This window comes from Staurois parvus, unplaced genomic scaffold (assembly GCF_062004578.1).
Source record: "Staurois parvus isolate SC_StPar_1 unplaced genomic scaffold, SC_StPar_1.0 ptg000105l, whole genome shotgun sequence".
NCBI lineage: Eukaryota > Metazoa > Chordata > Amphibia > Anura > Ranidae > Staurois > Staurois parvus.
The window spans coordinates 6,148,552-6,174,423 of record NW_028317901.1 but is presented as its reverse complement, the minus strand read 5'-3'; the positions used below and the strand labels follow the sequence as shown (position 1 = coordinate 6,174,423).

The following is a 25,872-nucleotide window of genomic DNA, read 5'->3' as shown; positions in this document are numbered from 1 at the left end:
CGGTCTACTGACAACAGCATTCGCATGGAATGCCGTGGTGGTATACACGCCGGTCTATAAGCGCAGATCTGCCATCTCATCCATTACCAAGCTGAGTACTGTAATACATACATTGTACATGCGCATGGCCCAATTGCAGCCTTCAGAGCTTTAATTAAGCCACACGAGAGACATATGAATAACACGAATATATGACACATTTAAAGTTCGACCAACAATACAAAATTTCCATGACATTCCCTCCTGTTTTATCATATTCTCCTCGTGTCCCTTCTTGATCTTCTTCAGCTTGATGGGTGTAGTCTCAAACTTCAAAGAGTTCCTGTAGTTGTCCCTGAGAATAAAGCTCCACGGGGTACCTGAAACAACAAGACCCGACGCAGACTCGACGCAAACAGGCTTGATTGAAGCGATGATCCTCAAGAGCGTTGGAACCTTCACTACAGGAAGGCTCTTGCAAAAACCACAAACAGACTTGTGGTATGAATAAAGCTTGTGATCCCACGGTGGTCTGGGGAGATCCAGCAATAGATTCTCAAATTGCCCCTGCAGACGGGGCCACACAAGGCTGGTCTCGACCCAGACAGTTTTCCAAATCGCAGACACAAACAATGATGAGGCTTGAAGCTTGCTTGAAGGTCTTGGAGAATGTGGTCTTCAGAGAGATAAATTAGAGGGAAGCCAGGATGTAATCTGTAGAGAAGGTGGTTGGTTGGTGAGGTCTTCCCCCGATCAGTGGTTGGAGTGGGATCCCCGGAGCGGGCATGGAGATGTGGTCGTCTGCCCGAGCTTGGCTTACACGGTCGATGAGGCAACAGGAACATCTCACCGCGGCATATAAAAGGCAGATGAAAAAGAGAAGCATCAGGATATACACTCCCACTTCCTTCAACCAAGATCCGATGGAGAACAGGAAATCTCCCAATCCTCCCAAACCCTTGAACGGATTCCAACTCTCACTAGCTATAGCTCTAGCTTTTCCCTGTAGTTCACTAACTTTGTCCATATGGGCCTGGACCTTGTCATCGGTGTCTTCTATCCAAGTACAACAATCCTCTCCGATGAACTCACAGAACCCCCCTTTGGCGGCTAAAAGATAATCAAGGGCCATCTTCTCCTGAAGCACTAAAATTCCCATCTGCCGTTGTTCTTGGGCAATTTCTCTGACAGCCTCTACGGTCTCGTTAAACATACTATCCATGATGACAGAAAAATTGTTCAGGCGCTTCATAAGTTCTATTCCCCATCCTGTCCATGAGGGGAACCAAGCCCATGCCTGGTCGCCCTCAGAGAACAGTTCCCTGCGAACTCTCCCTGCCATCCTTACCTTCTTGTGGACCATCAACTCTTCATGGTCCATCACTACATAGGATGCGGGGACTAGCTTTATGAGGGCACACAAACCTTTCGCGTTCTGGGGGAATGTTCTATAGGCTGCCGAACCACACAGAAAATAGTATGGACCTGTCAGAGCAGAGCAGGAGGAGTTCCTCGTTCAGCCTCTGGCACTGAGCAACAGTTGCACAGACTGGGGGATTGCTCCCTCAGTCTGCACATCACATCCGTCCTTCCAACACACGTGGTCTGGTCGGTCAGTGTGGTTACTCAGAAAGGAAGTCTGGTTAGTCAGATTGACAGTTATACCTCCCTCGCAGGTGGTAGTCCCAACAAACTTGTTACCTGTGCCAAAGCTGATGTTAAAGCACACCTGAGGGCTGCCTAGCTGCCCAGTTACCCATAATGGACTGACGAGGGCCCTACAGGAGCTAGAGCTAATATTGGTGCTGAAACTGATGTTACCTGCTAAAAATGTGTCATTAAGTTCTACCGATAAATGTCTACGTGGGGGCTGACCAGGGGTCCCTTGCTTTTTCATGCCGACGCGGATGTCATATAGGGCATGAACAGCGGCCATTGCGGACATGTGATGACTGGGTGGGGGCTTAGAGCATACCCAACAGTTGGTTTTGTTGGCGGTTCTGGCTAAACGTAGGTGCATTTTAAATAAAAGGTTGGGGTATCTGCCATCTTTTCCTCCGTTCACACACATGTAAGACATACAAACAAAAAGAAAAAGGAAAATGACACCCCTCATTCTCTGGTGTAGCTGAAAAGCTTCTTGCAGTGGCTTGCGTGCACCCAGTTGTCTCGTCCCTCGAGCTTGAGTGAGGTAGGTGTCGTCAGCTGGACTTGGTATGGTCCGGTGAACCGTGGCTCGAGTCCGGTTCTTTGATGTTTCTTTAGGACAACCCAATCACCTGGCTCAATAGAAAGAACACCTGTTATTGTATTTGGATCGGGGAGCGATTCGCGAACCCGATGGTGTATCTTCTGCAGCTCCCGTTGCAGAGATTGCACATAACCTGTAAGCTGTGAATGCAAAGACAACAACTGTTGAGGAAAGTACAACCCTGTTTTGGGAGGTCCCCCAAACAACACCTCGTAGGGTGACAGCCCATGTGGTTGCCGAGGGGCATTCCGGATGGAATAGGGGGCAATGGGGAGACACTCAGGCCAAGGTTTTTGGGTATCGGAAGACGTTCAACCTTACCGCTACTCTCGGGGTGATATGGGGTGTGTCGCCGTTGACTCCAGTTCCACCAAAGAAATACAGTCGTGTCCTTTGGAAGAGAGGTTAATAGTGGACAAAGAAGACATGTTAGCAGAAGAGGTGTTAGTATTGTTAGTCGTGTTGCAAAATTCAGCACTGTCATTGTTGTCCTCCCCCCCCCCCTTCTCATCTTCCGACACAGGAAGAAGAGAAGCTGGGTTAAGAATAGTGCATCGTTTGATAGTGAGGTTAGTAGGGGTTAGGAGGGTTTTCCCCTGAGAGGGGTACCTTGCCTTGGATGTCCTGTTTTCGCAGGACCGTTCTTGCTGCACTGGTGTCGGTGAGGCAAGGGAGGGGATATTTTAATTCCTCTAGAAAAAGATGGATCTGGGCCGACACCGATTTGTCAACTTCCTATGAGAATTCATAGGAGTTACTTACCATGGTGGTCATAGGGGCGGAGGACTCATCAGGAATGAACTGCCACCGACCTTTAGGTAATTGGGGACAGCTCCTCCTCATGTGCCCCGTTTGGTGGCACTGGAAGCACCTGGGTGGGGGCCTATCCTTCCTGTGACCCAGATCCCTTGGTTTTTCGTGTGGGGTCTGGGACATAAGAACTTTGGCCTTGTCTTGTTTTCTTCTATCCATTTCCCTCTCTATTGCCGCAAGAGTGGAAAGGATAGCAGGGATAGACATCTCATTATATTCGGGTCGGGCCAGAACCAGCCTTTCCCGAATTTTAATATTGATGCCTTCCAAAAATTTGGCCCGCAACAGAATGTGCGTCGCGGTCACCTTTACCCCTTCAGTTGGAGCATCAGGTCCAACTTCCAGATCTGCATCCAGTGCCGTCTGCTTGAGACGGCGCCAGAAGCAGGCGCTTTCCTCATTAGGACCCTGGGTGAGCTTCATCATGTCCGTAGTAGAGGTAGCACCATACATTTCTGGAAGCTTTGCCTTTAGCTGTGTACAGAACTCTTTGCCCCCTGAAGTCATCTCCTCATGCGTGGTTATAGAGCACCCTGCAATCACTGTACTGGCCACTTCCATGCCCACCTTTGCCCGTAGGATCTGTGCACAATCTGACCCGCTCATACCATAGCTGAACTGGTTTTGTCCAAACATTCGAGCAAATCCTCTCGGATTGACTCGATAGTCCGGGAGCTCAGCCAGAATAGTGCGGATCTCTGCCGGGGTGAAGGGGACATGCCAAACTACCCGTTCCCCTAAGGTCCGTTCCCCCCGTGCATTGGGAGGACCTTCAAATTGCTGCACCCTGACTGGATAGGCCTCGGTCCGGGAAGAGTGCAAGGGCTGACCCAGCATCATCGGTGGGCTTAGATTAACCACCTCGCTTACTGCACCTTCAGGTTTGAGGTCCCTCAGATCAGGGTATAGCTGGGGGGCAGGGGTCTGATCAGTGGTTCGTAGCGCTTTGATGCAATCCGCCCTGTTTTTTAACCGGGTGTCTATTCCCCTTGATTCACAGATAGTCTGCAAATCGGTTGTTGAGTAGGCTTCATAGTTGGAAACAGAAGGAGCTGGGGTGAAGCAGGGAGAAGGGAGAGGTAGAGGCAGAGGCTGAGGCATAGAGACAGAAGACACAGAAGGTATGTCAAGAGTGACGTCACTAACAGAAGAGACAGGTGCAGTTATACTTATCTCAGCCACTGTTGGTTGTTGGGGGACCCCAGCAGACCCTGATCCTGCCTGCCTTAGTAGAGTCAGCCCTGAAAGAGCTTCTTCCACCTCTGACACTGGATCCTCCTGTTTTATTCCCTCTGGAGGCCAGGTATACATCACCTGGTTCTTCCGGACAGACACCAGTTTATGTATGCCTTGCTTCCCTAATCGGATTGACCTGTGAAGCCATAGCTGTGCGATCTCTAGTTCTGACGCCTGCATCCGTGGTCCAAATTCAGAGATGAATTTTTCCCACCTCCATGCGTCAAATGTACCTTCCCGGGGAATTTCCCATCTGGTACCCTTCGACCATTTATTCCACCTTTTGAGGGGTTCTGTAGACTTCCCCCCCAAACTCACCTTCATCAGTTGTGCAGCTGTCCTTACCCTGAAGAGGGCTGGTTCCCCCTCTCTCTTCATGGACTGACTACTGCCCATCGTGACTAGTCACTGGTATATATCCCGCGTCCGGGTACCTGTTTACCCCCTGGAGCACTCGGTGGGATCCTACCGAGAGGCCTGATTCCACCACTTTCCCAGCACAGCGTAATTTATGTGATACTTATCGATCACCCGAAGCGCATCAAGTGGCGGTCAGACTGAGAGCACACCTCCCACTCCCACAGCGCAATTTGTGTGATCCTGACCACCCGAAGTGTTTGTGGTGACCAGGCTAATACTTCCCTGGACCGCCCACTCGCACAGCGTAATTTATGTGGTTCTCATCACCCACTGTGTTTGGCAGGCCACACCGCACAATGATGAAAGTGGCTTTTCTCTCCCTGCACACAGTAGCTAACACAAGTCAAAACAAAAAGAGGGGTTCTTGGATGTTACTTAGGGGTCACTGGTTGGGCAGAAACCTGCTAACTGACCTTTAGGAAATTTGTGTAAAGAAAAAAACTTTCCTAATACACACAGAAAAAAAAAAACTCTTTTCAACCTGAAAAACTGTTAAAAAGGACAAAGTGGATCCTTATGAAAAACACGGGACATTTCACAGTAAAACAATTACACAGAGGTAAACCGAAAAACTGCGCCAAAAGTAACCTTGTTGCTGACGCAAAAATCACTCCTATCAGCACCGCTAAACGATCCACGTTACACACGCGATCTTTACTGCAACCACCTAGAACCGTTTACACAAAAAGTCTGCTGGACGCGGAACATGCGACACAGCAGCTTAAAACAAACCCGCTTTACAATAAGGAACTACTTTTAACAGGAAAAACACAAGAAAAACATAATCACTATACAAGAAATCTATGTGCAAAAACCCAGACTACACCGCGCTCATTAAATGTGGAACACGTGAAGGGAAAACTCGCTTAATACACTTTAAATTGGCTGGCAATACGCAAATTTAAAGCTAAAAGCAAACAAATGAAACTGTAAAAAATTTGGATTAAAAACACAATATGGGTCAAATGCATATAGGAAACTTCATGCACATTGCATAGAGATTACTGCACATTTGGTAGCCAACAAAATGGCCACCAAACAAAAGGAGTCCATGTGGTTTAGTCAAGAAAATGACCCCCCACAGGGGAGCACATGGTAACACTAGAATGACCCCCCACAGGGAAACACACGGCAGACTCTAGCCTCAAAATTGCCTCTTACATAAAACAGACTTTTAGACAGAACATACACTGGACAATTACACAACAATATGAAGTACACATACAACACAATTTGGGCACAATCACAGAACGGACATAAAACACCAACATATCACACTAACATGCACATGTAACAGAAAGGACCCCCTGCTGCATGCTTGCTGGGAGCAGTAGTACCACAAAACATTGTACAGACCACATACACACAGATCTTACAGCAGTTAACAATTAACCTAAGCCTTTCAGCACTGTAATAATTACCTCACGTGGAGGGGGTAAAGCAATCACCACAGTACCTACAGCCCACAAATACTTACCTAACACTATGCAACAACTTTTACCCACTAAAACATATACCCGTTTAAATTTTTGGTTGGAAGATTTTTAAACTTGACCAAATCCAGCCAACCAAAACCCCCCCCTCTGCTGCGTTCCGCAGAGACAAACCCTTGTCTTTCACCCACAAATCAAGAGTTTAGGACAAAAAACGAGGTCCTTGTTAAGCGGTATTTCTTGTTAGCTAACAGAGAGCGAAATCAGCCACACGAACACGCAAAAAGCGATCCTCTTAATGGCAGAGAGACCTGAAATGTGCCGGCATACTTTTTGCTAGTTCATGATAGTTCATTTCCCCCCCGTTCTTTGTTAGCTATGCAATAATACGCGTTAGTATCCACCAGGCTCGCCAAACTGTCTTGGAAATTCGCTTTAACGAATTTTTCCTTACCGTGAGTACTCGCAGTTGGATGCGCAGAAATCCCCCATAAAGCTGTGCGAATCTCGCTTACCACGACTGCAGCTAAACTACACGATTCCTGCCCATCCAAATACTTTGGTTCTGTTGAATTTGTGGGTGATTGGAGCTCCGTTACCCTAGAATGATCACACGACACTCTAAGGCTGGTTGCAATCCACATAAGGGCCGGCTTTAGGCTCAGCTCTCTGTTTTATTAAGAATACACACATGCCCCCCACATGAATAAAGTCAATCCCTCCCACCGAACAATACAATGGGGATTGCTTATACAGAGGATGTACATTCCAATTGGAGCATAGCCTTTGCTATTATCTATCACTGGTCCTCCCCCATGAGTCTTCTGAGGTCAGCAGACTTCCTCCCCTTCCCCCCTATGAGCCATCTGAGGTCATATTTCCTGTCCTACTAGCTTCTATTGGTATGCAAAATTCTCTGCACAAGCATCTCCTAAAAATATCAGTCTGTACCTGGATGGGCCCGATACGATCTTTATTAAAACACATCCATCCCAGATACAGTTCAGATTAGTAATGGGTTGTAAGATATGCATAAGCCTACACACGGAGTTCACACCGCTTGCGCATTGCGTTATGAAGCCCACGTGGTACCATGCTGCTGATATGTGGATACAGGCCCACGGTCTACTGACAACAGCATTCGCATGGAATGCCGTGGTGGTATACACGCCGGTCTATAAGCGCAGATCTGCCATCTCATCCATTACCAAGCTGAGTACATTGTACATGCGCATGGCCCAATTGCAGCCTTCAGAGCTTTAATTAAGCCACACGAGAGACATATGAATAACACGAATATATGACACATTTAAAGTTCGACCAACAATACAAAATTTCCATGACACAGTATACATAAATAATAATTTAGTCTAAGCTAAAGTCCTTGCAAAAAAATGGAAATCACAGATGTGACCTACCTGATAAACTGCTACATTTGTCTTTAATCCAGAAACATTGTACTTGCCGTGTTTCCTCCTGTCATTTGATATCATTGTACCTTGTGAACTCTAAGCCTTTTTTCATTCTTGCCCATGATCCTTATTCTTGGCTGCATGTATAAAATAAATCAACATGATCAGACATCTATTATTTGGCAGGAACTAAGCTTTGGGTACCTCCTGAAGACAGTTACATAGGTAGGACTGTTGTTCATGGTTCTGCCCTTGCACATCCATATAATTTAGTTAAAATTACCTTCTCACTGTTTAAATAAAAAATCAAGGTAAGCCAACTTTTTAAATGCTTGCACTTTCTAGTGTGTGGTTTGAAGGGTCCCGCATGCCACTGCTGTCTGATACTTCCATTTATGTTGGATAACATGCCCCACTGGATGCTGTAGTTCTTTTTGCCAGTCACTATGTCACTACTGTGTCTTAAATTGATGTAGGGACCAGTGGGGGGAACCACAGTGTGCAGCAGGTGACATACTCTATGACACACCCATGGTAATGTTGTAGGGATCAGTGGAAGGAACCACAGCTCCCAGCTGGGGACACACTCTCCAGCACATCCTTTAACCTTTCCCGCAAGGACCCCAAGACAAGGAGCCCAGGATATGGCAGTAGTATTACATGTACTGTAGAAGCTATTTCTTGTTTTGCTGTTTACATTCCAACAGATTTGGCTTTTAACAAAATTTAAAGTTGCTGCACTTCATCAAGTGACCCAAACTTTTGAGAGGGTTACTAATTCCTAACATCACTATTACATCATGTATTTCTACATATGTTTGTTTCTAATTGTTCCTGGTCAAGTATGAAATTCAGGAACATATGATTAGACTTGTGGACAGTCCTCATTTGTAATCCTTATTAAAGGAAACTTGTGCTTTTAATCAATTTCCTTTTTACTCTGTTTCCTATTTACCCTTGACGTTTTGTCTTTCTCTTTAGGCAACACCATTACATGCCAACGAAGACTCACTTTCTTGGATGATTATGGAGGCTGCAACATCCCTGTTCCAAATTTGCTGAGATTTCTGGGAAGAATACTGACAACCTTGTAGTGTGTAAGTCTGTCATTATCATGTGTGTCTGGCTTAGTTTTATGTTGTCATTGGTTTTGTTTTGCTGGTAGCATCCCCAGTTTAAAAATGAGAGATGTTATAAGTGTTAAGGTTTTTTTTACCCTCTAGAAATTTTATTATGGATAGTCTGCTTACCCTAATGTAAATTAAATTGCAATCACTGAAATAGATATACTCTCACCAGCCACTCTATTAGGTACACCTTGCTAGTGCCAAGAAAATATCCCCCACACCATTACACCACCACCAACCTGAACTTTTGATACAAGGAAGGATAGATCCATGCTTTCATGTTGTTTACGCCAAATTCTGACCCTACCATCTGAATGTCGCAGCAACCCAATGTCTGCACATTCTCCTCTGACATCAACAGGGCATTTTCGTCCACACAACTGCCGCTCACTGGATATTTTCTTTTTCGGACCATTCTCTGTAAGCCCTAGAGATGGTTGTGTGTGAAAATCCCAGTAGATCGGCTTTCAAAATACTCAGACCAGCACATCTGGCACCAACAACCATGCCACATTCAAAGTCACTTGAATCCCCTTTCTTCCCCATTTTGATGCTCAGTTTGAACTTCAGCAAGTTGTCCTCACCAGGTCTAGATGCTTAAATGCATTGAGTTGCTGCCATGTGATTGGCTGATTAGCAATTTGTGTTACCAAACAATTGAACAGGTGTACCTAATAAAGTGGCCAGTGAGTGTATACTAGAGGTCTAGATAGACATTTATACTAAATTTATCTTTACAGTGTTACCCCCACTTTCCAATAGTTGTGCAGTGTGTCTAAATATGACTGTGCAGTCCAATAAGCACTGGAGTTAAAAACAGTGTAACAGTCGGTAACCATCTTGATCTGATACCTCACTTCCTACAGTACAAGCAGGCACCGCAAGAAGGATAGGAGCTCTGTTAAAGCAGAACAACACTGTATCTGAGCACCACAAACCAAAATGCTATTTAATTAATTTTAATATTCAGAGAACTCCCCCATCCATACATGTCCCCATGCTTTTATTTTGCTGATAAATCGCTTAGAAAAACGCCCAATAGCATTTGTGGTTGTGGCCATTTTGAGTAAGGGCAAATGATTCCTCCCCTGAATACTCCTGGGATGTATGACATAATTTGCCTATTCATGGAGACTAGGAAGTAGCTACAGAAATTTAAAAAAAAACGTTTAAAACGAGTAAATATGATATACTTTCCTATCAATTTACTAATGCTAGCAGAATAAGGATTCAAAATAGTTCACGTTGATTGAGAGAGTGAAGTTCCACTTTTAATTAGGTAAATAATATACTAAGCTGCTGACCAGTCCAACTCTTCCTAGGTACTGTTCACTCTTCGACTTTCTCTCCTCTACTCCAGGATCACTGCCTGGCTTCTCTTGAGCTGGCCATACACTAGTAGAATTTTTTGTTTTAAGAACATTTGTTCAATTTTCTATTTTTTTTTTTTTTAGGGGGGTAAAATCAACTTTCGTTTTTGACCAAAATGATGAGAAAATTTTAAGGAGCAGTATAGAAAATTTCTAACAGTGTGCGTGGTGGTGTTCAGGAAAGTCAATTCATTCCAGAATTGAATATTAAAAACAAGCAAACTTTTGGAGTATTTTCAAACGACATTCTAATGTCCTGAGGACTTTCATGTCCATACATTCATTTGTTCTACTGGCGTATGGCCATCATTACCTCCAGCAGTTCACAAGTCACTTGGGACCCATACCTCTTTTTAGGGAAGGGCATCTTCTGTTTCTGATTGTCTTGCCTACCTTAGGCCCATGAAATGGGACCTGGCATACAATGAACATTTAGGGTGGGTGAGTATCCTTTTTCAGCTTAACCCACTAGAAAAAGTAAAGTGGTTTAAGTTCAAAATTTACTCTGGAAAGTGACATTCCTCATTCAGGAGGCTTAATAGTCCATTCAGTTTGTTTCCTATCAGACAGACCCCAGCACTACATCATTGAAGGATAAAGCTAACCTTACGATCTACCATTTACCAACATTACACAGATACTATTCTGTTAAATACTCAGTTCAAGTTTTTTTTTTTTTTTTTTTGTTTTTTAGTTGTGGACATAGTAGAGAGGGATTAGAACACTTGTCTGTTTTTATTGCTGTGTGTGCCCCTATTAAGGATATTCATCCTATTTGTCCTGCTTACCATTATCATTGAAAGTAAAAGAAAATCCCAAATTTTGGGTTTTCCCCAGAAAAATAATAGGGGGATATCTTCCAATGGGAACGTTAGTTCTGGTGACCTGGGAATCCCCAAGGAATTCCCTCAGCACCCTCCACTTTTGATTTTATTGTTGACATTTTTATTGATCTGAAACCCATTATCAGTTACTTGTTTCTTTCACTTCCAGCAGGACCCATGGCAGTAGAATAAATGGCGATGGCTGGCATGATGCCCCCTGTGAAGATAAAATGGCTGGAGCACCTGAACAGCTCCTGGATAACAGAAGATAGTGAATCGATTGCTACACGGGAGGGTGTCTCTGTCCTATATGCCAAGCTTGTCAGCAACAAAGAGGTGGTCCCATTGCCACAGCAGGTCTTGTGCCTCAAGGGACCACAATTGCCAGATTTTGAGAGGGAATCTTTGTCATGTGATGAACAGGATCATTACCTTGATGCTTTACTCAGCAGCCAGCTGGCTCTGGCGAAGGTGGTATGTTCTGACTCTCCATTTGCTGGTGCTTTGAGAAAGAGATTGCTAGTTCTTCAGAGGGTTTTCTATGCTCTTTCCAATAAGTATCATGACAAAGGCAAAGTTAAACAACAGCAGCACTCGCCTGAGAATAGCTCAGGCTCTGCGGACACACTGTCTGTTAGTGAACGACCACGGTCCAGTACTGATGCCCTTATTGAAATGGGGGTCAGGACTGGTCTTAGTCTTCTCTTTGCCTTGCTGAGACAGAGTTGGATGCTGCCGACTGCTGGACCTGGTCTGAGCCTGTGTAATGATGTCATACGAACAGCCATTGATGTGGTAAACTCGTTGCCCCCTCTTTCCCTTGCTAATGAGAGCAAAATACCCCCCATGGGACTGGATTGTCTGGCACAGGTCACTACCTTCCTGAAGGGCGTTACAGTTCCCAATTCTGGTGCAGATACACTAGGAAGGCGTTTGGCCTCAGAACTCCTCTTGGGCCTTGCCTCTCAGCGTGGCTCTCTCCGCTACCTCTTGGAGTGGATTGAAATGGCTTTGGCAGCTTCTGCTCTGGTTAATGAAACTGACAAGAACAAGATGCTGACAGCACAGGAAGGCATGATCAGCTGTGACTGCTTCATTAGTATCCTTCAACAGATGAGGAGGTCTTTGGTAAGTTCGAGGAAATGTCTACTAATTGTTTCTTTATGGTGTAGCTGCTGTTAAAGTGATGTTTTACATGTTTCCTTTAAGAAGCAAAAGGTTTGCAAAAAGGGGCAAGGAAAGGTAACTACTGAAATATAAAGGGTATCTTCACTTTTGTCATAAAATTTAAGTAATATATAATGGCTACATGAAATCTTTTGAAATTTAGTGACTGCAGGAAGCAGAAAGTGAGTGGAATCTATGTTTGAGCTTCAGTACAAACTGCAACATGTGCATTGATGTTTGGGAAAATTCCTTGTGATATGGTACCAGCCCAAAGAGAACTGCTTTATTTCTTAATTTTAACAGTTTCTTAAATATTTTACATATGATTCTGTGGATGGTACACTATTGTAGACAGATTTGGGATTTTATTATTCATGTATTTTAAATAGCTCTTTAGCAGCAAGACAGTCTTTGGGCCAGGTACCTCATTTGAGAGATCCCTGTCAGAACAAAAGCAGTTGAAAACTGCTGTATCTTGCCACCTGTCATTCACTTTGGAATTTGGGTTTGGGTGTTACATTAGATTCCTCATAGTTTCTCATTACTTAATGGCACCCCAAACATCAGCTTCTTTAGCGTGTTTCTGGAGTGGAAGAAGGCCCGTTCAAATGAATGGTGCCACTCCAAACGTGCGCTGCAAAAGCCCCAAAAATGTCACTCAAATATGAATGGAGCCTTTTTCATATAGTACATGGGTCACCAGATTCATTGCTTTATAAAACTGTTTGGGGGGGGGGGGGGGGTTCGTGAATATTTGTAAAATGTAGGATGCATACTTAAAAGTTTGGAGACCCCTAATATAGTTCTAGTAATATGTTGATATTTTAATTAAAAGGCCTGAGCCTTCTAAGGTCATGCTTGCCAAGAAGAGTCCTTCTAAACCAGAAAAGAGACACTATGTAGAGTGTTAATGCCGCATTGTGCTTACTGTAGTTGCCATCTTGGCATGAAAATTATGTTGAATCTGTTACTTATCACGTCCTAGTTATTACAATATGGTATTTTTTTACTGGGAAAGGCCTGCCTAAAAAACAAAGGTTTATCCTGATAGTTTGTTTTAAGTGTCATTGAGGAGTGTAGGTGCATCAGTGTTGCCCATATGGGTCACAACCTTCCTGTATTAGCTGCTTCATGATGACCTTCAGTATGTTTTACCTTGTTTAGTATATCATAGTGGTTCTGATGTGACAAACATAAATGCATCCTTTTGCAGGGTTCATCAGCTGATCGGAGCCAATGGAGGGAACCCACTAGGACATCTGATGGCCTGTGCTCTCTCTATGAGGCTGCACTGTGTCTCTTTGAGGAGGTAGAGAGTCTGTTGATTATTGTATTGCCATGCTTTATGTGAATACTGCATATTCTGTACATGGTTGGCAATGAAAATGTACTTTTACTAGTTTTATTAGGCCAGAATAGCTTTGCTAGTACATTTATATAGCTCTAATTGTTAAGAATATGTCAAATTTTTTGCATTCAAGCCTTTGATCACTTTTTCTTTGAAGACTGACAGAGACCTGTATACCGTCTAAAAGTGTAATATGTCATGATACATGCACAGGAGCTGTCAACGCTTTTTCAAGTAGCTTTGTTAGTTACAGAGAGATATGCAGGACTTTCATTTGATTTAGAAGGCACAGGCTTTGGGGCTTATCACCTTTTTTTCTTGCTTCACTACCTAGCAGATCACTGATCTGGAACAAGCTGGTTCCCATAACCTGATAATGATTCTATGTTCAGGTCATTAACCAAGCAGGAAAGGAAGTATAGGGATGGCATGCCTGCCAAACGCTACTTAAAAAATATGTTGACAGTGCCCTTTTAATTAATAAACCCCTGCCTTCAAAAATATAAAATGTGCAGTTTGAATTGTCAGAGCTGCGTAGCTCTGTAAATATTATGGTTGCTTGCGGTCTATGCTCACCATGCTTTGACTATTGGGAGTGAGCAGCAAAGAGCTGTGGCCAATCCCACTGCTCTCCGCTATGACATGCTGTGGAGGAAATGTTGCCATGCATAGCCTGAAGTTTTTTGATTTTTTTTTTTTTATAATTAAGTAGAACTAAAGTCTGTAGTACTTACAGTACCACTGGTCCAGTGATGCGACGGCCTCAAGCTCCCTCGCCACTGTGGGTGTCGTCACCCAATCTGCTTCTGGGTTCTGTGTTAACTTCCATCTTGATTGAGTCTTTGTCCAGTCTTTTTCTGGGTTAAGCATAGATATAATGTCACTTATGCAATAAAAAAACCTACCTATCAAATGTATTTTTTCCAGATAATGCTTAGTGGAGGTCACCCTTAAGAAATGTGAAAATTGCGCTGCCGCCGGTATGCATCTAGTGTTAACATGATGTCCAATGGTCTCATATGCTTACTATGGATACTGGGGATTAGGCATAGGACTGCAGAATTTTTATCTCCATTTTTTATAACCGCAAAAACAGCTGGGATTGGAAGAAGGGCAGTGAGGATAAACCCCTGGGTATATAGCAGAGCGCACATGCATTTTAAAAGGCATAATCCCTTTAAGGCTTCATGCACACTGGCTTAAAAAAATGCCAGTAGTCTTGGCCAAAAAAACTCCGCTAATTTTGAATGTTTTTTGCTTTGTTTTTTTTTTTGTACTAGTGTTTAGGAGTGTTTTAGTGTTTGAAGGATATTTGTAATAGGGGTAGCCTAATCACTTCACAAATTCAAACAACAATATTATCTCCCAAATTCTCTGTTTTTCCGATTTTCTGCAACTGTATGCCATGCCTACTTTTCACAATTTGGGACTGATTTTCTTCACCTGCTTCCAGATAACTAAGAATCCCTATTGAGTGCTGATTACTTAACTAAGCCCCTATCCACCGGTTTTATAAAGCTATACTATCATCCGTTCACACTGGTCTCAAATCCCTGCAATTGAGGTGGCGATGAAAGATGCCAGAGCTGGATGGAGAAGACTGGGAGGATGTTTAGGACTACCCCTCTACTCATTTGGTGGCCACAAGGGATAGGCTGATTCAATTTAAAATACTCCATATGACATATTTCACTCTAGTCCCTCCATACACTCTAGTCCCAGACATACCTGCTGACTTCTTCCATATTTTTTGGTCCTTCCCCAGATACAGATATTTTGAACAGATGTTCTTAAATTTGTGTTTTGGTTACCGCAATTTCTGTTTCCCCCAATGATGGACATCTGCCTACTGGGTCTAATTAACCACTTAGTGTTTTCTAGTGCTTCTCGAATACTGCTAAGTTTACTCTTTCACAATAAAAAGGCCATTGTGTTAGCCTGGAAATCAGAAAGACCTCCTACCGTAGACTGTTAGAAGAAGTTAGTTAATACAGTGATTCCCTTATATAAATTGACATACTGTATCTCTCCCACAGTTGTCCAAAAAAATTCCATAAAGTGTGGGGCATTTGGCTTGATTCCACTTCTACTACCAATGCTAGGGATGAATATGTGTCTGCTGAATTTCAAGCTTCACATACCATATATGCCTTTTATTTGACAAGGGACTGTGGGGGAATATTAGCCTTGGTTACTTTTATGTAACTGCACCCTGCCTTGTCTATTTTCTCCCCCTTGGGGAGTGGAATGATAATGAACCTGTATTTGTAAACTTCTGACTACATGGTCTAATGTGCGCAAACATTTACCAGATTTTTACTATGTTACTAACTTTTCTGTTTATTCTATATCCTTTATGTGTATGCTACTGCCCTTGTTGCTGAGGGGTTATTTGAGCTGGGACTGGAATGAGGGCATAGAAGCAATATTGTTGTAATTTTGGAGCCAGGGAATAGCCCAGGGCTATTTATGTATATTATTACTATTCTTAAAAAGCAATAAAAAACATTTTTTTTTTTAAAAATAAAAACACAAAACTGAAGTGTTTATTTTTTATTCTTTTTTCTGCCTCTACACTCGGAGCTTAAAAAACAACTCTAGACTATCTAATGTGCATGGACACATAGAATAACATTAGTTGCTTCTACAGGCAAAATACTAAACTCCTCTAGGAGACTCGTTTTTTTTAAGCCCAGTGTGCATGAAGCATAAATAAATAAATATATATATATATTTATGCTTCAGCCTCTATCATATTTTGTCACACATTTTCTTCTCAGGTATGCCAGATGGCTTCTGATTATTCCAGAACCTGCGCCAGTCCAGACAGTATCCAGACTGGAGAGAGTCCAGTTGTATCAGAGACATGTGAGGTATACGTATGGGGGAGTAACAGCAGCCACCAACTAGTGGAGGGGACCCAAGAAAAAATCCTGCAGCCAAAGCTGGCCCCTTGCTTTTCAGATGCACAGACAGTGAGTGATTCTTCTCCCCACTGTGTTTACACATCTTTATGTATTTGTCTGGGTGCATTCTGTTTCTTACTAAATGTTGGTATTTTTTTGAAAAGTGAATTATTAATTATCTGAACATTAATCGCTAAGCTAAATGAAATTTCACTTGATCATACTTTCTTTTGTTCACTAAATCCATTGTATTGTGTGTCAGGCTTTTACTTGGTGTCTTTGTTCATCCGAGCCGAGCAGGATGGGTGTCACAACTGTGCCTGTTCAGTTTGTGCAAAGCAGACACAGGCAGACCCTGCTGAGCTTCATGGGCATCTGGGTGTAAATGGACTCCACTGTCTATTTTACATTAAGCAATCGATCTGGTCCGCAAAAAATGGAAAAGATCGCAGCCCTTTTTTCTGTTTTTTGGGGGTTTTTTTGGGTCTGACTCGGAGGTAGATGGCTGTAAACGGATATATAGACACAAGTCTGTTTACACCCACCTGTCCATAGGGCTCCACGGACCTTCTGATCTTTTTTTCAGGTGGACCTGATTGGAATGCCCATGTGAGTAGAAGCTAGTCTGTGTAAAAGACTTTTACTGTCTGGTTTCCTGCAGGAGAGACGCACCACTCTCCATTTTTTTTTTTTTGTACTGGTGACAGTTGTCCCTGAGAAAGAGAAAGAGATGGTGAGCCCAAAATGTTAGAGTTGTCACTAGAACAAAGGTAGGGGAAATCTTCCATTTACCTCTAAACTCCTTGAACACTTAGTCTACAATCGTCTGAGGTCCCACCTCACTGACAACAACCTTCTCGACCCTTTAAAGTCTGGCTTCCGCCCTCTACACTCCACTGAAACTGCCCTACTAAAACTCTCCAATGACCTACTAACTGCAAAAACCAACGGCCACTATTCAGTACTCCTACTACTTGACCTCTCTGCGGCTTTTGACACGGTTGACCATCCCCTCCTCCTCAAAAAACTACACTCTCTTGGCCTCAGAGACTCTGCTCTCTCCTGGTTTTCCTCCTACCTATTGCAGCGCTCCTTCAGTGTTGCCTATAACGCTACCACCTCCTCTTCACTCCCACTCTCTGTAGGGGTCCCTCAAGGTTCTGTCCTTGGACCCCTTCTCTTCTCCATCTACAACTCCTCCCTTGGTCACTTGATAAACTCCCACGGCTTCAATTACCATCTCTATGCTGATGACACGCAAATCTATCTGTCTACCCCTCACCTTACCCCTTCAGTCTCCACCCGTATTGCTAGCCTACTAAGTGACATATCGGCTTGGACGTCACTCCACTTCCTCAAACTCAACCTTTCCAAAACTGAGCTCCTAGTATTCCCACCCTGCCCGTGCCACCTCCACTGACTTCAACATAAATATCAATAACACAATCATCAGTCCATCCCCTCATGCCAGGGTACTAGGAGTAATCCTAGACTCCCATCTGTCCTTCCAACCCCAGATCCAATCGCTGGCAAAATCATGTAGACTTCACCTCCGCAACATCTCCAAGATACAACCATTTCTAACCCCGGAAACCACTAAGCAACTTATCCACTCCCTTGTCATATCACGCCTCGACTATTGTAACTCCCTCCTCATTGGCCTACCCCATCGCAGGCTATCCCCCTTCCAGTCTATCATGAACGCTGCCGCCAGACTCATCCACCTCACTAACCGTTCTGTATCTGCCATCCCTCTCTGCCAATCCCTCCACTGGCTCCCAGTTGCCCAACGGATAAAATTCAAAACACTAACTATGACATACAAAGCCATCCACAACACTGTCCCAATTTACATATTCAATCTTATCTCTAAATATCACCCAACCCGTACACTCCGCTCCTCGCAAGACCTCCTACTCTCTTATCTCCCTTATCTCCTCCTCCCATGCTCATCTCCAAGACTTCTACAGGGCGTCACCCATCCTCTGGAACTCCCTACCCCAATCTATCAGACTATCACCTACTCTACTTACCTTTAGGCGATCACTGAAAACCTATCTCTTCAGGGAGGCCTATCCCGCCCTCTGTTAATACTGGAATCCTCTACTCTTCCAACCACTCCACCCCCCACAGTTTTTACCTATTGTACCATTCACCCCTCCCTCCTGGATTGTAAGCTCCAAGGATCAGGCCCTCAATTCCCTCTTGTATTGAACTGTATTGTTACTGTATTGTCTCCCACTATAATGTAAAGCGCTGAGCAAACCGTTGGCACTATATAAATCCTGTATAGTAATAATAATAATGGGAACATCTGTTCCAGGAATGGGGCAGCTATCTAAGAAAAGAATTTCCCTCACTATAGAATATTTTTCTGACTTTGTTACATCTCTGGGGCAAAAAGTGAAATGAAGTCTCCCCAACAGTACACAGACAGCAAAGAATAACCCAGTGAGGAGTTATTGTATCCAAAAAAAATTGTTGGCTGTACATACATTTTATTGCCAACATTTGGCCTTGTTGAGTCAGGATAGCAGTAACTTGCTGCTGAGCTTGTTTAGAGAACATAAGTGGTTTTTGTTGGTATTTGTTTTTTTAAACTTTTTTTATGATCTTTATCAAATTCATTGTTATATTGTACCTCTGAACTGGCTTATGTGTTGGATAGACACGTAACACATATTTGTTTTCCACATAGATCGAAGCTGGACAGTACTGCACTTTTGTTATATCTACGGATGGCTCTGTAAGAGCATGCGGGAAAGGCAGCTATGGGCGGTTGGGTCTCGGAGACTCAAACAACCAGTCTACTCTGAAGAAACTAACCTTTGAGCCTCACCGTTCCATCAAAAAAGTTTCTTCTTCCAAAGGATCTGATGGGCACACCCTGGCTTTCACCACAGAAGGAGAAGTTTTCAGCTGGGGAGATGGCGACTATGGCAAACTGGGCCATGGAAATAGCTCCACCCAAAAATATCCAAAATTAATTCAGGGGACACTACAAGGAAAGGTAAAGGTCTGACCTCTGAAGTAGCTGGGAGATTTATGTATTTTTTTACACCGGAACCTTTGGTTTCCTTGGAGCCTTGATGACATATTGCATGTTTTCTGTTGTCTCAGGTTGTGGTGTGTGTCTCAGCTGGTTACAGACACAGTGCTGCTGTCACAGAAGATGGAGAGCTCTACACATGGGGAGAGGGAGATTTTGGGCGATTAGGTAAGTTTGCTAAAAGTCATTTAATTTCATAAATTTGAAATGCATATACTTAAAGTATGCTCTTACATTTCTATATAAATAAAAGTGACATTCAAGTAACCTTCAATAGGTTAATAAAAATAAAAAGTGGGGGCCGCTGGTCTAATCATCACTGACTTCCTGTCTAGTATTTCAGTTAAAGGATGCTTTGTGCTTTGCTTTAAAGTGGAAGTCTAGTCAAATACAAACTATACTTAAAACCTGCTCCCACCCCCATTGTAAGCCTATTCGAACTACCCTGTGAAGGAAAGCTGTCTATACTAACCTATATTGAGGACTCTCTGACACGGTTACATGATTGGCCCACAGCACTGGCTTCTGTGTAGAGTGGTGACAGCTGTCAATGGATGCCTCATTGTAATCTTATGGGTGATATTGCATAGGCTTTGCAGCCATTGCCGGCAATCTCTCCTCTTCACCAAAGCTGAGAGAGAGAAAATTTTGCATTCTAAATTTAAAACTGACTGTGCCATTGACTTGGTACCTCTACACTGCAATGAAGGGGCATTAGGAAAGGAGGTCTAGGCGCTCTGATTGCCTTCATTGTTTTCAGACTCTCCTTCCTTGACCTTCATAATCAATTCCCTTTTTAACAACTTGCCGTCCGCCTGCTGTTTATAAACGGCAGGGCGGTGGCAGTCCAGGGGCAGGTTGCCGTTCATAAACGGCACCCGCCTTTTCTAGCTGTGCGTGCTCCCTGGGAGCACGCAGCACCGCGATCCGGTGCCCGCTGTGTCCTCCGGACACAGTGAAACACTGATCGTCGGATGGGACCTCTGTACGAGGTCCCGATCATGTGATCACTGATTGGTGGCCGATCAGTGATCACATGCAAAGTAGTAAGCAAGATGTCACTTGTGACATCATTGCTTACTACGTGTGAAATCTGTGAATGATCACAGAGGTCACATGGTACAAGGCTATTCACAACAGCCTTGTACCATGTGACAAGCTGTGACCAATCACAGCTCACTCAGTACTTCTCAATGACTGCAAGAATGCAGACAGAGAGAAAGAGAAATGATTGCTTTTACACCCATATAGGATGTAATTTACATAGCAAAAAAAAATTTAAATCCCAGCGGTGAATAAATACCACCAAAATAAAGCTTTAGCTGTCTCAAAAAAATGGTAAAGAATTCATATGGGTACAGTATTGCATGACCGCGCAATTGTCATTCAAAATGTGATAGCGCTGAAAGCTGAAAATTGCCCTGGTCAGGAAGGGGGTAAAAGTGTCTGGACAGGAAGTGGTTAAAGCTTGCTTTCAATAATTACTTTTAACTCCCACTCTGGTTACATTATTTTCCCAGAGCCTTCTTCTGTTCCATTCCTAAGTTTAGCTTCTTTAAACTCTAAACAGTCTTTTTAGGATTATATGAATTTAGTCAATTAGCAAACCTTACTTGTCACTGTGCTGTGCTTTATACTTCTTATCATAAAGAAAAGTGAGTTTATGGTGTTTTTACTTTCAGGCCATGGAGACAGTAATAGCAGAAACATCCCTACCCTGGTGAAGGATATCAGTAATGTGGGTGAGGTGTCATGTGGGAGCTCTCATACTATTGCTTTGTCTAAAGATGGACGGACTGTGTGGTCTTTTGGTGGAGGAGATAACGGTAGGGACCTCATGTTTCACTGTAAGCCATGCAAATGGCAATACATTTTGTGTGTGATGCGTACTAATAGAAACTTCTTCTTCCTCAGGAAAGTTGGGCCACGGAGACACTAACAGGGTATATAAACCAAAGGTGGTGGAAGCACTACAGGGGATGTTCACCCGGAAGGTGTGTGCGGGGAGTCAGTCCTCTCTGGCTTTGACATCTACTGGACAGGTATGGCTGATACATGTTCTATATTATTTATTTATTATATTAGTATACAACCTGCTGGTGTAATTAATTTCCAGCTTTCTGTCATCTTGTATTCAGGTCTATGCTTGGGGCTGTGGAGCCTGTCTGGGATGTGGATCTTCAGAAGCAACTGCCTTGCGCCCCAAGCTAATTGAAGAGCTGGCTGCCACCAGAATAGTGGACATTTCAATCGGAGACAGCCATTGTCTTGCACTATCACATGGTATGCAATACATGTACAAACAATTGGGATTCATCATTTTAAGCTCCCCATAAATGGATCAAAATTCAGCTGTAGAGCAGGGACTGGACGAATTTCGATCCATCTGTGACCATTCCTGCTTGACAGAAGAAACTCTAACAAATGGCTTCTGTCAAACGGGACCGTTGGAAAACTTTTATTGATCATCTGGCTGTAGCCCCTGATCTGTGTATTCTGGCAGTGGAGGAGTCCCCTCTGTCAGAATACAACAGCACAGCGGGGAGGATTCCTTCGTCCACCTTGATTGTGTGGATGGGGGATCTGTTCGTTTTGAAAAAAAAAAAAAGGAATCTATGGCCAGCTTAATCCTCTTATGTCAGATGAATGAATTAGCTATATGTGCTGTATGCATAGAAGAGAAATCATTCCGCAATGTTTTCAGATGTGAAAATGCACTTTAATACACTAATTTCCTAGTGCCAGGACAGACCGATTTTCTTATTTAACACCGTACTAAGAGGATATTAGAATGCAGCAAGGTTTCATGCATATGACATGTACAGTTATGACATTTTTATTTGCATGGGGGACTAGTCATTTGCTACATAAGTTATGTTTATTAATAGTTCAAGATATGTTACTTCCCTTTATCTGCATAGAAGTAATGTGTACAACATACTGTATTTTAACAGACAATGAGGTTTACGCATGGGGAAATAACTCCATGGGACAGTGTGGCCAAGGCAATTCAACCGGCCCTATCACTAAACCAAAAAAAGTCAGTGGACTGGATGGTGTGGCTATTCAGCAGATTTCAGCGGGCACCTCGCACAGCCTAGCATGGACTGCTCTGCCCAGAGACAGGTATGGTATAAAGGCTCATGATAATATAATACTTTGTTTGAGAGGGTAGTGGAGAAATTCTTCAAAAATGAGGAACTATGATGTGCTATTCATAGTTACTGAAAGCATACTGCATGCAGGAGGCCTGTAGATCAGTATATGGTTTACACTTTTATTGTACATTTTTTTTTTTTCTTTCATTAGATCTTTTGTGCTTAGATATGTAAACTGGCTAAATGGTTAGCACTTCCGCCTGGCAGTATAGGGTCGTTGGTTCGAATCCCAACCATGGCACCACCTGCCTTCCTGCACATGCTCAGTTTGGTGTGTATTGCTAGAGAGTTGTTTTTTTTTTTTTTTGAAAGTGTGTGAGATCAGCACAGGGCCAATCAGCACTGTCCAGGCAGAGGGTTAGGTGTCCTGCAGCCTCATAAGACAATCAGGGGAGAATGAAAACTCCTCCAAGCTTTAACCAGTGCTCTGCTGGACACTGATAGAAGTCACAAGACTGCTCTAACTGAGAATAGGCATTTTAGCAGTTTATATTTACTGAAATAATTGCATTTCTATGTTCTGTGTACTGTGGGAAACCAGATGTAGTGAATGCAAGGTCCTGGGTTTAGTAACACTTTAAGTAACAATTATATAAATACAAATTAGGTAACAGTAATCCATTTTTTTAAAGGTTGTAATGCAGTAATAAGTTTAAATAATATAATAGCTGATCTTTATTTGAATGAAAGGGCAATCTTAATCTTTTCCCATGAAAGTGGTCTGATATTGCACTGCCAGACTGGAGTGAGACACTGTAAGATGCAATTGCATTAAAGTCACTGGTTCTTTCAGACAAGTGGTGGCGTGGCATCGTCCCTACTGTGTGGATCTAGAAGAAAGCACCTTTTTCCATTTACGATCCTTCCTGGAACGATACTGTGAAAAAATTAATAGTGATGTCCCCCCTCCTCCCTTCCCATCATCCAGGTATTGTTTGAGTCACTGTTTTATTATATGATATATATAATGTTTATGTATTCTTTGTTGTGGCTAGACTATACACATTCTAGTATTTACATATTCTTTTCAAGTAGTAAATGTACTTTAAAACTAAGCTCTCACTCACCTCTGCAGCTACAGGCACTGAGAATACATTCCTATAAATTCACAGCAGAAGCACTGAAGTTGTTTGGGTCCTTTTTTTTTTTTTTTTTTTTTTTTTTTTTCTTCCATCTCACCCTGTTTACCATTCCTGATACCCAGGTGTGTGTTCACATTAAAGTGGAATTAAACCTAAAAAAATACGGTTAGGACCCTATTGGTTTCTTCTATCAGAATCCCTTTTCCCTGCCTGTCAGCATTTATGTACACTGAGCCACAGTGTATGCACAGTTCAGCATACATTTACGGTACCACTCTTTGCTGTAATGATGTGACTTCTATGAGTGACAAGAATCGGAATTTGGAAGGAAGACTGGAAGCAAATTACCGTGCCCGTGACCAATGTGAGCGCTGACAAGGCTATGTTGGAGTGGACTGCTTGCCAGGTCTGTTATAATGTGCTAATATGCTGTGCATACTAGCACATTATGGATAAAAGTTTCTAGGGCCCAACGAAAACATGAAAAAACATGGTGGTGGCTTAATTCCACTTTGAAGATTAGAAGACAGACAAGGAGATGTAGCAGGGTGAGCTGAACTGGCTTAGACAAATACTTAAGAGGAATGTGAATTTTGAGGATGAATTGCTCCACACTGCCTTCAGCTACAGAGGTAAGTGATGGCTTTTTTATAACTCATTTACAACTTGTTATGAATGTGTAAGTATTTAAATGTCTATAACCTGGCCAGAGTTACACTTTAAAGAAGAACACTAGGCAGAAATGTTATTTTCCCATGCAGTGGGGCTGTGCCCCCACTGTATGGGTTAAATGCTTGTTTTCGTCTAGGTTTTTGGTAAATGGAGATATACTTACCTAATCTGCCGATCCTCTGAAAGCAAGACCGGTCCCTGTCACTCCTGCCCTAATCCCCCCCCCCCGGCACGCTAGTGGTCTAGTGAATGGGCTGTTCCTGGTGTCATCATGCCCATAGACTGGCTCCGGACTTCCCACTGCATGGGAAAATAACATTTTTTACTGGAGTTCTGCTTTAAGCTGAAGCTAGGAGAATGTTTGTTTGTTTTTATCCTTTTTATTGTTTGTATGTTCTTCTTTTTCACTTTTACATGCATTTAAAAGTATTTTGTCTTTTTACATGTTTTCTCTTGAAGAGAACATCATAACTTCCTAAAGTTGTGCCTAAAGATGCTGTCCAACCATCTAGCCCTGGCTTTAGCAGGAGGCGTTGCTACCAGCATCTTAGGACGCCAAGCTGGTCCTCTGCGAAATTTGCTTTTTCGCCTAATGGATGCAAGTGTGCCAGATGAGATTCAAGAGGTGATCTTTGTTTTTATCCATCTGACTTTAACTAAATGTTATGAATATGTTAAGTGACTTTCTAATTTGACAAGAGACCATACTATTGTTTCATATACTATATGTGTATCCCTTTCAACTATTGTGACTGCTGTAAGTACAGTTTTGTGACTGTAGAGACTTACAATTGATTGTGTCATTTGATTTATATGAAGGTTTCATGGGTCACAGGAACCTGCCACTGTCATCGGGATCCCTGCAGTCTGTATAGCATGCTAAAAAAAAACAAACAGTAATTTGTTACAAGAACAATGGGGGATTCTTAGCTTTGCAGTAGGTTAATTCAAGAATATATGATATTGCAAAGAAGTTACATTGACCTCTTTACCACAGGTTGTAATTGAGACTCTGTCAGTGGGAGCTACCATGTTGCTGCCTCCGTTGCGGGAAAGAATGGAGTTATTGCATTCTCTCTTACCCCAAGGCCCTGATAGATGGGAAAGCCTTTCCAAGGGCCAGGTATGTACATTTTTTTGTGCTAAAGATACCTCCTGCATAAATTATTTCCTTAGTAGCATATACCAGAGATAGATATCCCAGTGTTTCCCAAACTTGTTCTCATGTCTCCTCAACAGTGCAGGTAACCTCCAATATGTAGGCAGTTTTTGTAATGAGCCTTAGTGATGTGATTTAGTTACCCTTCTGCAGAACACAAAAATGCACTATACTGACTCCCAGGGAGCAGACCCATAGGAGAGGTTCCTCTTGGACAGAGGACCCAGGTTGTCCAATTCATGGTCTCTAGTCAACCTTCTCCCTACTAGTGGAAACACCCACCCACTGGCACCAGTGTTATTTATGGTGAACAAGTAGATGCATCAGGCTGAGGAAACAAAGTTTCCTATAGGAGGAAAATGAAAAATGTAAATATGCAAGGTCAGAATTTACAGACCTAAAGGTTTATAGATCTTTCAAGATCTTGGATGTTGCCACTGTTCTGCTCACTCTTTCCTCCTGATGG

General features: G+C 43.0%; 1 protein-coding gene across 7 annotated transcripts in view; it reads left to right on the top strand.

Annotated features, from left to right (window-relative positions):
* HERC1 (HECT and RLD domain containing E3 ubiquitin protein ligase family member 1) overlaps positions 1-25,872 on the top strand; it is a 199,974-nt gene that overhangs the window by 55,999 nt on the left and 118,103 nt on the right. For 6 of the 7 annotated variants that reach the window (XM_089671442.1, XM_089671445.1, XM_089671444.1 and 3 more), the window contains exons 2-14: positions 8,526-8,641; positions 11,035-11,993; positions 13,246-13,341; positions 16,161-16,355; positions 18,985-19,296; positions 19,407-19,503; positions 21,018-21,161; positions 21,250-21,377; positions 21,474-21,618; positions 22,290-22,461; positions 23,287-23,421; positions 24,707-24,872; positions 25,245-25,370. In XM_089671442.1, coding sequence (XP_089527568.1) covers positions 11,058-11,993; positions 13,246-13,341; positions 16,161-16,355; positions 18,985-19,296; positions 19,407-19,503; positions 21,018-21,161; positions 21,250-21,377; positions 21,474-21,618; positions 22,290-22,461; positions 23,287-23,421; positions 24,707-24,872; positions 25,245-25,370 — 2,652 coding nt within the window. In that variant the 5' untranslated portion in view covers positions 8,526-8,641; positions 11,035-11,057. The remainder of the gene's footprint in view (positions 1-8,525; positions 8,642-11,034; positions 11,994-13,245; positions 13,342-16,160; positions 16,356-18,984; positions 19,297-19,406; positions 19,504-21,017; positions 21,162-21,249; positions 21,378-21,473; positions 21,619-22,289; positions 22,462-23,286; positions 23,422-24,706; positions 24,873-25,244; positions 25,371-25,872) is intronic. The other variant, XM_089671440.1, reaches the window with a different exon arrangement.